This window comes from Aegilops tauschii, chromosome 5, assembly GCF_002575655.3.
Source record: "Aegilops tauschii subsp. strangulata cultivar AL8/78 chromosome 5, Aet v6.0, whole genome shotgun sequence".
Lineage (NCBI taxonomy): Eukaryota > Viridiplantae > Streptophyta > Magnoliopsida > Poales > Poaceae > Aegilops > Aegilops tauschii.
In genome coordinates this window covers 509,528,371-509,545,768 of record NC_053039.3, presented here as the reverse complement: position 1 = coordinate 509,545,768, position 17,398 = coordinate 509,528,371, and the positions used below count along the sequence as shown (strand labels likewise).

Here is a 17,398-nt window from a genome sequence, read left to right as displayed (position 1 = left end):
AGAGGAGATATGGGAACTTGACTATGGACGTGGTTTGAAGGTCCCTTTGTTTCGGTGCAAATGGGTCAATATGACACGGTATGGGGTAACGGAAGACCCGCAGTATGGAATGACAACAGTGGATCTCAACAATCTTGCGTATGCAGACGAACCATTCGTCCTAGCTAATGATGTGGCACAGGTTTTCTATGTGAAGGATATGTCTACCAAGCCGAGAAAAAGAAAAGATAAGGAAGCGAATGCATCATACGATGAGCCAAAGCGCCACATAGTTCTTTCTGGGAAGAGAAACATCGTGGGAGTGGATGACAAGACAGACATGTCAGAAGATTATGAAAAGTTTGATGAAATTGCTCCATTCACAGTGAATATTGACCCGAGCATCCAGTTAAATGATGAAGATTTTCCATGGCTACGGCGCAAAGGGACATACGCGAAGAAAAAGTTTCACACCAAAAGATCAGGTATGTGATCGGCTTCACTATCATCACTTTCTTCTGTGTTTCACACCCAGGAGGGAATCTCTGTAGTAGTTAGGGTAGTTATGTGTTTTGGCATTTGAAACGCGAAGAAATTTTATGTGCAAACAAATTCTTTCATGCATTTACTGATTTTTTCAGCTAAATGACCCTGAAATTGAAAAGCATTTCAAATGAACTCAGAAAAGGTTGAAAGTTGGCATGGTATCATAATTTCACCCACATAGCATGTGCAAAAAAGTAGAGAGGGTTACCGCAAAAACTGGATGCACTTCGTGTATAAAATGGACAATCCCTTTCGAAGTATCAGGGTTTCGGACGAAAACTCATCCGTTACAAAGGCATTTCATTTTTTAAATAACCTAAGCATTACCAAATTGAATATAATGATAAAACACACTAATATTAAACATAAGAAAAAAGAATCACTGAAAATCTATTTTCAAAGTTAAGTTATTCACAAACTAGTGATTCACACAAATTTCAAATAATTCAAAATGTAAACTATTCAAATTTGTAAACTACCGGCACTAATAGAAAGTTTGTAATTTTTTGTACCTAAAGCAAAAATATTCACAAAGAAACTCTAAATACAGCAAAAAACAACTCAAAAATAAATAAAGCAAAAAAATAAGAAAATAAAAAAGCCTGCCTACTACGCCACAGCGGCCTGCATACGACTAGAAACTCAACCTATTGTTGGGCCAGGATGCAGGCCCGCAAAGGCCCAGTAGGCCCACAGGGCAGCATAGAACATTTAGGCCCAGTACGCCTGCTTTGGAGAGGAGCTCGAGAGAGCTACCGCACTGGGGCTTATAAACCAGTGCGGACGCCCCTCGGCTAGCGAGGTGGGACTAAACATGACGCACCGCACCTGCGCCAGCGCACCACCTTTAGTGCCGGGTGGTGGCTCAGACCGGTATTAAAGGGAGGGTCTTTAGTACCGGTTGGAGCCACCACCCGGTACTAAAGGTGGGCGCTTCCCGCCGCTTGGCCTGGCCAAAATTAACCTTTAGTACCGGTTGGTCGCTCCAACCGGTACTAAAGGCCCATCCTATATAAGAAAACACTTCCAAAAATTCAGTTTCTCATCTGCTTCTTCTCCTCTGCCCCGTCGCCCGCCGCCCCCCGTCGCCGCCCCTCGTCGACGCCCACGTCGCCGCCCCGGCCGTCCCCGTCGCCGCCCCGTCCCCGTCCCCGCCGTCGCCGCGCCCCGCCCCATCGTCCCGTCGTCCCCGCCCGGCCCGTCCCCGTCCCCGTCGTCACCGCCCCGTCCCCATCCCCGTCGTCGCCGCCCGTCGCCGCCCCCCGTCGCCTCGCCTCGCCGGTGAGCTCCTGCTCCGGCCGCCATGTCCACACACACACACACATTGTTTTTTAGTTTGTTAGTTATAGAAATTTTTCTGTTTTTTAGTTATAGAAATGTTAGAAATTTTTATGTTTTTTAGTTATAGAAATATTAGAAATGTTATAGAAATGTTAGTTATATAGAAATGTTATAAATTTTGCTGTTTTTAAGTTATAGAAATATTTATAGAAATGTTAGCAATTTTTCTGTTTTTTAGTTATAGAAATATTAGAAATGTTAGTTATATATATATAGAAATGTTAGAAATTTTAGAATTAGTTTTAGTTAGATGAATTAGATTAATGTCAAATTGTTAGAATTTGCATATAGAATTTTAGTTATCACAATCCAATCATTTAAAAATGTTACTTTTTGCGGGCATATAGTATTTGTTATCGACGATGCCCGGCCCGCATCCTCGCCGTCGACCCGTTCGCGACGACGTCCGGCTGACCCATGTCCGGGATTGGGCCTCCGCCGGGCTAGCACTGGGAGGTGCTACCTGGAGGGGCGCGCCGCTTGGTGAGGAACCCGGCCTCGGGTCCCGTCGTCGACCCTGATCTCCTTTGGTGGCGTTCGCGTGGGCCACATTCGGTGCAGAGGGAGCTGGCCCCACCGGAGGTGGTGCGTCGTCGTGTCAAGGAGGAGGACGAGCACATCCATCGCTACATGGCTGCTATGGACGTCAGGTTCTCCAATACCTGGCAGGTTCTTTGGGCAGATGACCGGAGATATGGTCTTGTGATGGTTCCTTGTCTTTGGGTGTCCACCTCCCGCGCCCCAGGAGCCGCGAGTGGCCTAGATTCTTCTATAGTATTCGATCTTTATTAGCTACCTAGCCAGTGATGTATTCGAGATTATATATTATTCGAGATGATGTATTCAAGATTATATATTATTTGAGACGATGCATATTATGTACTATATGATTCAGTTTTTCCTTATTGATTGCATCCATGCATTGTAATTTGAATACTAAATTGTTTCATATTTCTTCTGTATTAGTTAAATAAAAGCTATGGCGGACAATACCGGCAGAGAGGGAGAAGAGGCCCTATTCGAGATCATACGCAGCCCTAGCAGGCCAGATGATCTGAATGAAGCAAATGACGGCTCCCAATATCTGAACAATACCGGGGAGGGTGATGATAAGATATTCGATCTCGACGACCGAGCTGATGAAGTCATGAACTATGATTATGATTATGATGACGCAGACAATGATTATGATGACGAATACAATGTTGATCTTGAAATAACAAAGACTACCGGTGAGGTATATTTATATAAGCAGGCATCTAGTGATCATCACATGTTTTTTTATTTGAAGATATATTAACGAATCGATCTTTCTTCTTTCAGCCCTCCGGATCGAGCAAATCTGCTTCGACAGACAGCAGGACAAAGCGCGGCCCGGGAAAAAAGTTGAAGGAGGGTGTAAAGTACAACATCGATTCCATCAAAGCTAGTGGCGAACCCCTCACGCCTAAGAACATTGCGAACAAGTTCGTTCGTCAGTGCGGAGTTCTTGTGAAGGACCAACTCCCGATCTCCATTCAAGAATGGAAAGAGCCAAAAACTAAACGCCCAGATGTTACTTGGGTCGACGACAGAGCAAAACAAAAGCTTTGGGAATCTCTAATGGAACATTTCACCCTACCAGATTATTTCACTGATGCAGATGTGCAGAAAGTCAAGGACGCTGCTCTTAAGAAGATGGCAATTGCATTCAACACCCACAAGAAAACTGTATGGGCCAACTACCTCGCTGCAGAAAGGAAGACTCCAGAATTCAAGGGAACACTGGAGAAGCAAAGAGAACACTGGCCCGCTTTCGTGAAATTCAAGGAATCAGAATTATCTAAGGAACGGTCGAGAAAAAACAAGGCCAATGCCGCAAAAAAGACGCAGTTCCATAGGCTGGGTCCAGGTGGCTACGCGGTGGCAATGCCTAAGTGGGATAAGTCTGAGCAAGAGATGGAGGATGCAGGGGTCACTCCGGTTACTAGGAGCTGGCCCCCCAGGTGCAGAACTTGGTTCTATGCGCATGGGGGGGCGTTGGACCCGAAGACAGGCCTGGTTTCGAAGAAGGCAAGTCTAAAAGGAGCAGAACAAAAGTTACTTGACGCAATAGAAGATGCTCGAAAGGGGGTGTTCACGCCCAACAGAGAGAACGACGAGCTTACGCGCGCCCTGGGAAATCCTGGACACCCGGGAAGAACAAGGCAAGGGCGTTATTCCCTGGTATGAGGGGTTTTCGGAATGGAACGACGACTACAGGACCCGTGCAAGAAAGAAGATGGAGGAGGAGAAGAAGAGGAAGCTGGAGGAGGAGCAGAGGAAGCAGAACGCGGAACGCCTTCAAGGCCTAGAAGCAAGGCACGCGGACTTGGCACTCAAATTCTAGCAGCAGCAGCAGCAGATCGACTCACTTAGCCAGGAAAGGGGGTCTCAGCAACGGCAGCAGCAAGCGGATGATCATCCAGCATTGGATAGCACCGTCCCATCCATGCCGAGAAGCAGCGTTGGTTCCGCCCCGGGCGACGCACTGCTGGATACATACCCTGTGGATGACATCATAGAGAACACTAACTGTGAGCTACACTTCAAAATGGAAAACATATCTATGAAGGTGGCAGACGCCGTTGCTTTTACAATTACCCCCGAAGCAACCTTCCATTGCGCCCCGATTCCAGAGGGCTATGCTCGTGTCTTGGTTGATGAGGTGGTGGACCCATATTCGGGGCTAGATCTTGACATTCCTGGAGGTGACGACGAGCACACACTGAGAGAGGCCATACATCGTATCATCCTATGGAGAAAGGATTGCATCATCTTTTGAAGTCCACCGACACCGCGTCTGCCGACTCCTCCTCGAAGTCCGCCACCGTGTCAGCAGACTCCCGCTCCTCCAAGTCCATGAACGCGTGAGCAGACTCCTACTTCAAGTCCGGCACAGCGTCAGGCCACTCCTCCTGTTTCAAGTCTGACACCGTGTCAGGCCACACCTCCTGCTTCAAGTCCGGCACAGCGTTAGGCCACACCTCCTGCTTCAAGTCCGACACCGTGTCAGGCCACACCTCCTGCTTCAAGTCCGGCACAGCGTCAGGCCACTCCTCCTGCTGCAACTAAGCCACGTCAGCCGTCTCTGCCGCCTAAGCAATCGCAGAAGAGACACGCCGCAGCTATGGTGCGTAGCGGTACGAGTCGAGGTAGTACAGAAAGTACAGGCGGAGACAAGCGATATAAATATGGTCCAAGCAGCCTCGCTCCTCTTCCTCAGAGGCCTTACGACATGACCGAGGAGCAAAATGATGCAATAGTGCGGGCCGAAGTGAACGCTCATTTTCAACCGAAACTGGCAACGCCGCCGAGGGAGAAGGTGCCTGAGGAAAAGATTGACCACTTCATTCGTATGGCTAGACCACCAGCTCCCATGCCTGTTGACTCAGACTATGAGCGCCAAATCAGGAAGGCACATCGAGCACGACTACAGAAAGAAGCGAGCTCGAGCTCGAGCCAACAAGCAGCTATCAAAAAATGCGGGAAAACCGTTCCCCAGCTGGGAGAACAGGCGGCGCAATCGACCCCCCCGCTTGTTGTGCCAACAACACATGAGAGTACGCGCACCCAATATTATTGTGGGCAAACCGTTTACGTTCCCGAGCTGGGCGATGTGGTAATAACCGAGGAGCATATAATGCAGGCTGAAATGCTCAACATCACTGTTGGACAACTCCTCGATATCGAGCCCATGTCTCCGCTTAGAGAGGAGGAAATAAAACGGAAATATGTCCGGGGCCAACCTTTGGTCGAGCCCGAGGAGGTCAAGAACCTCCCAACGAGAATGTATGAATTGCATGATTGGTACATGAAAATTACCAAGATTTCCAATCGAGAGTCCCTCATGGTGCAAGTCGGGGAAGATCATTACTTCAATAAGAAAGCTCTGTTCGTTGAGTATTCAAAACTATTTCAGTTATTCAATCAAGATGCACTCGACAAATCTATCGTCAGTTGCTATTGTCTGTAAGTGATTTCTTTCTGTAATTTAAGTCTCAAGCTAGCTCTAGTGCTCATTGCTTGATCATTAATTACCTGTAATTATATATCCTCACTATATATTCTTCTCTGTGGTATTATGCAGGATGAAGATGTATGAAATGAAAAAAGTTGGACGCTATGGCATTGGGTTCATTAACCCAAATATCGTTAATGAATACACATGGAAATTGGAATGGTGTAGACAAGATGTAGAGAAAAACATGGTAGAGTTCTTGAAGCGCCTCAATAGCAATGAAGATATACTACTTCCTTACAACTTCGAGTGAGTCACACTGTCTTGTACTACAAATTCTGTTTTTGCTTACTAGCTAGATGTTAATAAGTGTATAGGGTTTAGGGTTATAGTTGATTAGTATTATGCACATGCCCGCTTAATTTATACATGCAAACGTATGCGCATGCAGCTTCCACTGGATCTTGTTAGACATTAAAGTTGACGAAGGAAAAGTTGAAGTACTGGACTCACTACTTAAAAAAGAAAGTGACTACAGCATCATGAAGGGGATAGTCAACAGGTAATTTCAATCATTATTAACTATATCTCGGCCTATTTAGTTCGTCATTTCCTGATATGAACTATTTTTAATAACCCCTTTATTAATTTTTATTTGCCGGCGGGCAGGGCTTGGGCAAAGTACATCAAGGTGACTCCAGGAAAATGGCGACAAAAGCTATGTTGGTATCGACCCAAGGTAAGTAATTAAGTAGTACTAGCTAGCTAGCTACCATCTCTTTAATTCTTGTTTCAATACCATTAATTAATTAACATGCTTGATTAATAATTATCTGATTAAATTCTATTCTCGTAAAGGCCCTGAAGCAGGCTCCGGGAACTGAAGTTTGTGCATACTACGTTTGCGAGAACATTCACATGATGGCGTCCGAAAAGAGCAGATCTGATAGACAGGACTGGGTACGTTTGCTAGAACACTATTCACAAATTTTACATGATTGTCGATATCTAATCACACAACTAATACACATGCATATTGATCTCCTTCTTAACAGTTCAAAGAGGTGCAGGACCAGCTCCTACCAACAGAGCGCATACGAGTACTTCAAGAGAAAATAGCGGGATTTTTGCTCGACCAGGTCATAGATCCCAAAGGAGAATACTATTACCCGCTACCGCCCCCATGAACCACTTGTCATCGTGCTCCGAAGGCACCAAGGCAACATGTCGAAGAAATTATATATATATACATGTGTATGTGTGAATAATTAATGATGGTTGTGAGACATTCGATTATATATATATATGATCGGTTCTACGAGAAAATCTATTTATATATATGCATAACGTGTACAATATGTAGTATCGTAATATACCAGCAAACAAAAAAGAATTAAATGAAAAACACGGAATTAATGGAAAAATAAAAATTAAAACCAAAACCTCCCCAAACATTTAGTACCGGTTGGTGCTACCAACCGGTACTAATGGTCTACCAGCATCTGGGCCTGGCTCGTGCCACGTGGTGGCACTTTAGCGCCGGTTCGTGCCGAACCGGTAGTAAAGAGGGGGGCCTTTAGTCTCCACTCTTTAGTGCCGGTTGAAGCCTTACGAACGGCGCTGTGATACTGCACATGATACGAACACGACTCTCCATATGTACCCGGCCCGCAAATAAACGGCGGCAACCGATCGGATGTTGGACTCCCGAACCATGATCCCGTGCAGGCGCCGCGCAAACCGGCCGCGGCGCCCTGGCGATCTCCCACGAACCTGCGCGACAAGAGACTGGGCGGGCCTCGGGGACGGGCCGGCCGGCCTGATCGCCGAGCTCGCCCTCGCCAGCGACGTGGCCGACTACATCCGCTTCCGCACCGTGTGCCAACCGTGGCGGCGGTGCTCGCCGGACCCGCGCGCCAGCGGCTTGGACGTCCGTTTCCTGCCCCGCCAGTGGATCATGCTAGACAAGGCACCTGCCGCTGCCGGCCCCCGTCGCCATCGCTTTCTCAACTTGTCCACCGGCGAGTGCATCCGAATGGACCTCCCGCAGCTCGCCCAGCATACGCTGCTCACGCTCACCCCCGAGGGCCTCCTCCTGCTGCTCGCCGAGCCAACCCTGGTGGTTCGCTTGCTTAACCCGCTCACGCACCAGCTTATCAATCTCCCGCCAATGACCGCGCTTCTGAGCCCTGAGGATCATCGAGCTTGGCACCTCGGCTTTGAGATAGGAATGAAAGGATGTTTTAGGGTGTCTAGCGTGGGCCTTGTCGCCGACGCCTCCACGGTGTCGGTGGCAGTCAGCTTCTACAGTCCCATGGTGCTCGCCGTTGCTAAGCCCGGCGACGAGAGCTGGACCGTGGTCGACAAAAATTACATATGTTCGACTCTGTCTTTCGGAGGCCGCGTCTACTCTGTCCCCTGCGGGGTGGTCATGGTGCTGAAGATGGGCTCAGAAGGCCAGCAGCCGCCACGACTCGAGACGGTCGTTGACTGGAGCGAGCTGTTCCACTTCTGCCCAATGGCGCATAGCCTTCACCTCGTAGACAATGGCGGGGATCTGTTGATGGTGCACCGGGCGCTACGATTCAAGGACGATGAGTTTCACAGGGAGTACAATGTTTATAGAGTGGATCTGGAAGCTGGGGTCCTAGTCCCGACCAAGAGCTTCAACGGGCGCGCCGTGTTCATGGGCATGAGCCGTGCGATCTCCGTATCAGCTGACGCCGCTTTTCCCTCGCTCACTGCTGATACTATCTACCAGGGGCGCGATTGGGATGGCCGGGCTCACGAGTACAGCATTGTGGATGGAAGCAAATGCAATCCGACCCTTGACAGGTCGGTATGCCCGAGTAGCATCGTGGACTGTTTGCGTTACTGCATCCAGGGCGTCCGCGAGGAACTTGTCTGAGCTCATGCATGGCTACTGTTGGGTGGTGTCTGTTGTGATGTTTTTTCCTAAATACTTCACAGTGCAGCTGCGCCGGATGGACGCGGCGAGCACACGCGCTAGATGACAAAACTAGTTTGCTGTCTGTAATAAACGCGTTATCCACTGGGTAGTGTAAAGCGCATGCATGTGCCAACGTCGTCTATTTATTATGTTTTAAATTTTCAAAAAGCTACAACTTTTAAACCGAGTGTCAGAACGCAGAACCGTTCTCACTGCAGGGTTCCTCGCGACGAGCTCTTCAAAACTAGATCTCATATGAATATGTTTTGATGATTTTTTTTCGAAAGCAACTTTGATGCTAGATGAAGCAACATTAGTGTTAAACATGAGCAACTCTGCTGCTAGATGAATTGCACCGTGTGTATAACTAACTTCGCCTAGTAGCCACCTAGTTAGTTGTGTGCAACAGTGTAATAGGGGGGTCACCATGATTTCTAAGTTGCATACATTGGAAAATAAGTTGTGGATTGTTTAGTTGCCTATCATACTGTGAAAATTTCTTACCGTAGAGTGGAAACTCTAACATGGCTTATAAGTTGTCTACCGCAGAAACCAGGTTGCCCTTTCACTATGAAGTTGCCTACGAGTGATCCTCAATTTCTTACAATACTATGAAAGTTGTCCATCAAGGGACCTAAGTTGCCTACAATATCGAAAAGTTCTTGTGGGATTTAAGTCATCTATCATGATTTCAAATTTTGAACTATGTGGGGATGGGTGGTATGAGATCTGTGTGTTTTCCTTTTCTAGGGGAGTCTACCCCCAACGCTATTAAGCACACGGATGTTGGCTAGCCAGATCCTGATGAGCTCTTCAAAACTATACCCACATGAATACGTTTTGATGATTTTTCTTTCTTTCAGAAAGCAACTTGGACGCTAGATGAGACAACTTTAGTGCTAAACAGAAGCAACTTCACTCCAATTTAAAGTAACTAAGTACCAACAATGAGCAACTAACTAGTAATAGAGAATAACCTTGAACAGAGGTAGACAACATCGTATCACCTTTATAAGCAACTTTCTTTCTACGAGAGACAACTTTAGTGCAAAAAATAGGCAACTTCACTACACTTTCTCCTAATTAATTTTCTCTAACATTCTCCTAACTTCCTCACAGGTACTTGTAAGTTGCATATTCTCCTAGCTTCCTCACTAGTACTTCTAAGTTGCATATTGTTGATTCTAAACTGACTATAATACTATGAATTCATCTACCATTGATACTCTTGTATCTGCTATTGCTAACTACGATAGGCAACTTGGTGCTCAATTTTGGCAACTTTTAGAGTGTTTGCATGCAACTTAGAAAAACAATGGTAAACCACTTCACAATATTGTAGGAAACTATTTTTGCAAAGTTAGGCAACCGAGAAGCAATGATAGACAACTAATTACCAATAGTAAGAAACTAGGCATCAATTGGTAGGCAATTTACAATATTTATAGGCAACTGCACATCAATTGTAGGCAACTAACTATCAAACAATAGGCAAATGAACAACCATGCATGATAGGCAAGTTGGGATAATGTTAGTAAAATTCACAGGTACACATAGTGTAGTGAAGTTGTTTTGTATGTAGCACTAAAGGGGCATTATGTTTTGTCTGATTTTTCTTGTTTTTACGCCAACAAACCTAATAGGAAGTCCTACTAGGCCAAAGAGAAGAAGTTGCTTCTCTATAGCACGATAGTTGCCTCCTTCACACCCAAAGTTGCCCTAAAAAAGTATCCAGTTGCCCACAGTCAACCATACAATTGCCTAAAACAAAGTATCCAGTTGCCCACAATCAACAAATAGTTTGCCTAAAACCATATATCCAGTTGCCCAATCCTCACTAACAGAAATATTTTATCAAGAACATTTTTTTGAAAAATATCTAAATGTTTTAGTACATGTAATTAAGTTTGGGTCATAGAGGGGGAGTCGAGATTTTCCCCTCCTCGGGTGGGATCCCTTGGTGCGACCGTAGAGGGGAGCGGGTGGAACATACCTATATATGTTGTCTCTACTAGTTGTTTTTGTGGTTCTTTTTTTTTTTGCATAAGGGTTGCATGATGTTACTGCAAGGAGCTTATGGGGCAGCAACCCCTCTTTTAATGCATGACACTAGTTGCTTCAAATTTTGTAAGAGTTGCCTGAAATCATAGCAAAGTTGTTGCATGTTTTTTACTTTTGCATAGGGGATGCATGCTATTTTTTACTGCAAGGAACTCATATGGGGCAGCAAACCTTTTTTACATGCCTGATAGTAGTTGGACTCATTGGATGGCTAAAAGTGTCTAGAGAGGTCGATTCCGATATTTGGGGGCGTTTTGGTGATCCACGTTGGAGTTGTCTTTATGTTAGGCGATTTAGAGGTGAAACTAGTCAATTGATAGTCATGGTAACCGACTTAAAAGGATCCTCCGTTGATAGGTAGTCATACTAGGAAAAAGGAGTTGCTTTTCTATAACACTAAAGTTGCCTCTGTAGCATACAAAGTTGCTTGGAAAAAAAAGTTCTTCGAAACCTACTCATATGGGATCTAGTTCTGAAGAACTCGTCGCGAGAAACCCACCGGTGAAAACGGATTTGAATTTTGACATTCTAATCAAAAGTTACAAGTTTTTAAAGTTTTTGATCCCCTAATAAATGCAGGTGAGAGCTGGCGCGGGAGGTTTTTCATTTTCTAGACTGTCCTGACGTGGCGTGCGGTAAAACTTTCCTTTTGAGGAGGGCGCTCGCTGGCCCGAACGGGCGCTCGTGAGCCAGGTAGCCAGGTTACGTGTGTCTGTTATTGTCTTATATACTCCATCACTTACTTTGTATCAAACCGCGTTATAAGCACATGTACCTCAAATATTGTAGACAGTCTTTGCTCGATCGACAATCAGTTGGTCATGAACATTTCCCTCTAGCTAGATTAGTCGTTGTACGTACGAAACGCGTGCAGATGACTCGTGCATACAGGCCTTTCGAACAGGAACCAATAGCAAATTGAACTGCAGGTTTGCGACATGCAGTATAACATGTTTTGCTCCCACGTATCGTCAAAATCGTACATGTAAGCCGGGGAACACAAACAAGCGACGACTTGCACTTGGCAGATCGTCACTTGGTCCAAACGCATCATGGCACGACGAACCCAACATTAGCTCCCACGTCAACTATCGAAAATCCTACAATGCATGGACGATTACGGAGCTTTACTTAATCTTTCCAACTAACTAATCTCTCTTCGAGACGCACCCCTTGGCTTGCTATTTCATCTATAGTCTATGTTGGATCATGGACGATTCCTTTGGTGATGATTTCCTCGTGTACCTCATGGATGATGATACTCCCAGCTCCATTTCAGAAGCTTATGCATCTCCGAATGCTGACTACTGGAAGGATGTGGTCCGTAGTGAGATGGATTCCATCTTGGCTAACGGGACATGGGAGATCACTGATCGTCCTTATGGTTGTCGACCATTAGGATCTCCTCCGCCGCCCGCCTTGCCTCGTCGACGCGCGCGCGTCGCGTGTTGCGGGAATGAGCCGAGCCGAAACTTATTTTTGCCGCTCTGGAATGAATTAATTAATCGGGCATTAATTAACGAGTCGCTAACAGGTGGGCCACTGTCCGAGACATTGGACTGTGGGCTGACTTGCTTTGCTGGCATTCGTCGACACCCTTGCCGGGATTCGTCGACTCCCTTGCCGGGAGTGGGCCGACTCGGCCGTGGGCCTCCGCAAGGCCCACGACTTTCTTCCTTACGGACTATATAAGAAGGCTCTGGCCAGTGAACTAACCTAGTTCGGTTCACTCACTCCCTCTCGCGTGACCTAGCCGTCATCTACTGTTCCTCACTCTGTGCTGCCTCCGGCGATCCCGTCCCGACGACCGGGTGCACGGTTGGTCGGGAGAGCAGGTGCCTCCGGAACCCTGTCGTTCGAGATCCTGCCCGGGAGAACGGCAATAAGGTTTTTGGGGAGCGTCTCGACACGACTGCTCCCGATCCGTCCCCAATTCCGTCCGCCACTGCTTCCACTACTTCCTCTGCATCGACACCATGGCCGACGATGCCGCCGCTAAGAAGAAGGCCACGGACGACGCCGAGGTTGCTGCTGCCGCCGCTGCGTTGGCCTGGCCAACCGGAGGGTATGATCTGTTCATCCCTCGTTTACTCGTACTTATGCTAGTCGTATATGTGCTGCTCATAGAAGGTTCGATTCTATGTTCTGTACGTGCTAGTATGCTTAGGTATCGCTATGAGATGCATACCTTTTATGCCATGCTTACTATTTACTCGTGGATAAGTCTAATCGGAAAAGTGCTAATATTTCCAATAGTCTACAATATCAGCCACTCCTGTGAATTCTGACAAAAACTTCTCAATTCACACAGTTTGTCGAGGACGAGACTCCCCCCCCCCCCGCGGCTCTCGCGTCTCCCCTCACGGGCGACACAAGAGCGACCTAACCCTAGCCTCGCCGTCCCCCTCCCTCCCCCCTCCCCGCCCCGCCGCCACCCAAGGCGCTCGCCGGCGCGGCTGCCGGTGAAGGTGGCGGCGAGGCTCTACGCTGCAGGGGGCGTTGGATCTCAGGGTGGCGGCCCTGATTGGCGAGGGCGGCGTCGATGTCGTCCGACGGATGGCGCCACCGGTGCTGGCCGTCCCCACTGGCCGTGTGGGCGGCGGTGGGGCGGTGGAGGCTCGTCGCTGCTGCAGGCTGCGCCGCTGGCCTCAGTTGGCTTGCTTCCCGGTCTCCTCTCCTTTGCTGTGGTCCTCCCTCGCCAATCTGGGCGCTGCTCCTCCGGGCCGCCAGATCTGGCACATGAGGGTGGGTGGTGGCCATCCTAGAACGGGGGAAACCCCTGGTCGACCTCCCGTTGACCCCGACGACGGCGGCGCTCTGGCGTCGATCTCCCTCCTGAGGGCGTGTCGGGCTTCTTCGTCACCTCCTTCCTCCTCAACCACGATCCCGGGCGAAAGCCTTGGCCTTGCTGACCGAACGGCGGTGGCGATGTGGCGTCTCGGTCCTCCTTGGAGGTGTCGTTCAAGGGAGAGTGAGGTTGTGGTCTCGCGGCAAGGTGCTTGGTGGCGGCGGCGTTGCTCTGCTCTCCGGGATGGCGGCTATGGTGGTGGCGTGGTGGCCCCCCTGCAATCCTTCAGCGGCTCTTCATCTTGTTCAACTCTGGGCAACCGGCCGGTGGATGGCGTCTGCGTGTTGTGGCACGGTTCAGATGTAGGGGCGATTGGTTCTCCCCTCCGGCAAGGCTCGGGGCGGCCAGATCTGGAGCCATGCTTTTATCCACGCAGCCCGGGTCCTCTCGGCCTTCACTTGTGTAGTCTACTGATTATAGTTGCTCCGCTGTTCTAGCTTGCGTAGAGTTCTCCGGCAGCTTGATCCTGTTTTCGCTATGGTGCTGCCCTGCTCGCCATTGCTCTGCTTAGCTCTGTAATGTGTGTGCACGCCGCCTTTTATCTTTCAGTTTTTCTTCAAGCTTTCGCCTTTGTATCAGCACTGTTGTATCCTAGCCAGTTGATGGCTTCATTAATTTAAAGTCGGGCTTTATGCCTTTTCTCTAAAAAAAACCAATCTCTCTCCCCCTGATTTTCAGTGGGGTGGGCCCCGCCTCATCCCCAACTTCCAATCCCAAATCCCCACCTCAGCCACTCCGTTGATCCCGTAAAAAATTTCCCCGTGAATTAGCTTTGCCGCGTCAACTATACCTGATAGGAAGAAAGGACGCATAGCTCTACTACGTCCAGGATGCATGTCTCTATAGTTAGTCGTTGGATATGCTTCATCCAACGGTCGAAAGATAGCAAATCCAAGCATTATCCTTCCTTAGATAGAAGTTTTCAGCTCAAAGAATTATGCCATACCACATATTAATTAGCCCAAACAGTAAGTGTCATACATGCGGCATGAAGACGCGGCCCTGACGTTTTTTACAACTAAAGTTGCCATCCAAAAACAAAAAACAAACCCCCAAAAAAACTGAAACTTGTGATCCAAAAAAAAAAGTTGTCATCCTCGCGTCACTAAACTTGTCATAAAAATGTTTTGATTTGACATGTGTCCGTACCACACGTGTGACACTTATCAGGGTCCTTAATTAAACCCCCAGCATATAATCTTATTAGTATTGTGTTTCCCCATCACTGGGGTAGTTGCTTACTTTCTAATAAAATTTATCAAGAAAATAACGATATTGGGCCACTAGAATAGTTGTTTTTTTAGGGGCACTGGAGTAGTTGTTTACAAATATCTATCATCATCGAAATTATTTGAAAAAGGTTCATGAAGATTGCATGATTATTGGTATATGTTAACAACATATATGCTTGAAAGAACACTTTGAGACACAAAGTTTAGGCATGTCAAAAAAGATGCAAAGGAATTTCTTGAAACACTAGTAGAAAACAGGGCTTTGGTCACAGGGCAGTTTTCACATTAGTCCCGATTCAGTCACGAACCGGGACTAATGTGAGCATTTATCCCGGTTCGTGCGGCTAAGGCATTAGTCCCGGTTCACCTGGGCCCTTTAGTCCTGGTTGGTGCCACAAACCGGGACTAAAGGGTGCGATGCCCATTAGTCCCGGTTGGTGGCACCAACCGGGACTAAGGGTTAGACTTTAGTCCCGGTTGGTGCCACCAACCGATACTAATGGGCTTTGAGGCATTAGTACCGGTTCATGGCACGAACCGGTACTAAAGGTCCCATTTTCAAACTCTACCCCCCCCCCCTTGGACCGCCTTTTCAGTTTTAGAAAAAACAAAAGAAAATGATGGAAGTGTCAAAAAAAATAAAATAAAATAAGTTTCCCATGTGATATGTGGTCTAGTTGTTGGGAAAATTAACAAATATGAATTTCGACTTTATTTGCAAAATCTCTCTGGAATTTTTTAAAATGGGCATAACTTTTGCATACGAACTCGGATGAAAAAGTTTTTTATATGAAAAATCATCTACTCGAAAAGTTTTCTTTGAATTCAAATTTGTGTGGAGAGGCAAAAAAATTCAAAATACTTGAAAAGTTTCCCATGTGATATGTGGTCTAGTTTTCTTATAGGAACCCCGTTAAACATTTTCAAAATCCTCAAAAACCTAACAGAAAAAAAGATACGGGGCTTTTAAGATCTGGAGAGGCAAAAAAATTCAAATTGTGGTCAAACTGTGGTCAAACAATGGTCAAACTAATTATTCTAGAATATTAGTGTTACTAAATAATTATTTCAGTTGTTTTGAATTTTGGTCAAATCTGGTCAAACTGTGGTCAAATCTGGTCAAACTAATTATTCCAGAAATATTAGTGTTACTAAATAATTATTGTTTTTTAAAACAATAGTTTCAAACTCAAACAGTGAAATGTGTCACTTCATGCTCAAGCTAAATTCCTGAGGGTTAATAGGATTGACATCTTACTATTGTCAGGAAAACAACATGTGCAGACTTGGAAACGAGGGAGAATAGAACCCGGAAGTTAAGCGTGCTCAGGCTGGAGTAGTGAGAGGATGGGTGACCGTCCAGGAAGTTAGATGATTTGAAATGATGAGGGGTGATTAGAGATTAGAGGATAAATTGAGCAGTGATGAGGGGTGATGATTAGAGATTAGAGGTTAAAATAATTCAGAAATTTGAAAATAAAAAAAAATTAAAAAAAATCGCAAAAAAAAATTTCAAAAAAAAATATCGTAAAATTTCCTTTAGTCTCGGTTGGTAACACCAACCGGGGGACTAAAGGTGGAGCTCCAGTCTGCGTCCACGTGGATGGCCTTTAGTCCCGGTTCGTGTGAGAACCGGGACTAAAGGGGGGAGGCATTAGTAACGACCCTTTGAACCGGGACTAAAGGCCCTTACCAACCGGGACAAAAGCCCCCTTTTCTACTAGTGAAATCATACCTGATGGAACTCTCTCTCTTTTTTTGATAAAAGAGAGATCGCCTCTCCGATTTTCATTACTAGAAAATCACAGTCTTACAAGAACCAAAATAAGGAAACCACTTCTAAACCTACCAGATGGAACTAATCATCAATTCTAAAAGAATACCTTCAGTATTCATGACGGAGCACAGGCATGTCTCTCACATCATGAAATGTCCATGCACCACAATCAATGCACTCCATTGTATCCAGCAACCCACAACCGTCTAACTTCATTCTCGGTCCAGAATGACACCATCTTCTCCATCAACTGGCACTAGAAGTTGACGCACGCTTCGCTGCGCCGATTTTCACTATTGCGTCAGCTGTGTACTTTTCTTAGATGTTGTATTGCTGATGTTTGTTGGACGAAGTGTGTTACGCCCTTTATTTTGTAGGCTATTAGTGTGGCTAGCTTGTTCGTTGTCTTTATATTGGACTGGGATTTACTTGTAAGTGCAGGAGTGGTGGACAGTTGTGGATGTTGCGTTCCTACAAGTATGATATTTAATTTGCCATCATTCGGCGATGCGAGTGTGAGCCGTGATGGGGCTCTATATGTGACACATGACACATGATAGTCTACACGCATGCCAAATAACTTGATCCAAGTAACTGAAACAGCGAACACCATCTTACAACCGGGACCCACATGTCCTATGTGCCCATGATGCACCAAAGATTTATATTCCACAACCTTGAGCG

At 46.6% G+C, this 17,398-nt stretch overlaps 1 protein-coding gene across 1 annotated transcript; it reads left to right on the top strand.

The window, feature by feature from the left end:
* The first annotated feature begins 7,559 nt into the window (after positions 1-7,559).
* On the top strand, positions 7,560-8,753 carry LOC109746646 (uncharacterized). Its single transcript, XM_020305761.1, has one exon. It carries the CDS (start codon positions 7,560-7,562, stop codon positions 8,751-8,753), a length of 1,194 nt encoding a protein of 397 aa, XP_020161350.1.
* Positions 8,754-17,398: the final 8,645 nt, after the last annotated feature.

Bases quoted from the DNA above. Each gene is read 5' to 3' on its own strand.
- LOC109746646 (XM_020305761.1), top strand. From the start codon at position 7,560: ATGATCCCGTGCAGGCGCCGCGCAAACCGGCCGCGGCGCCCTGGCGAT.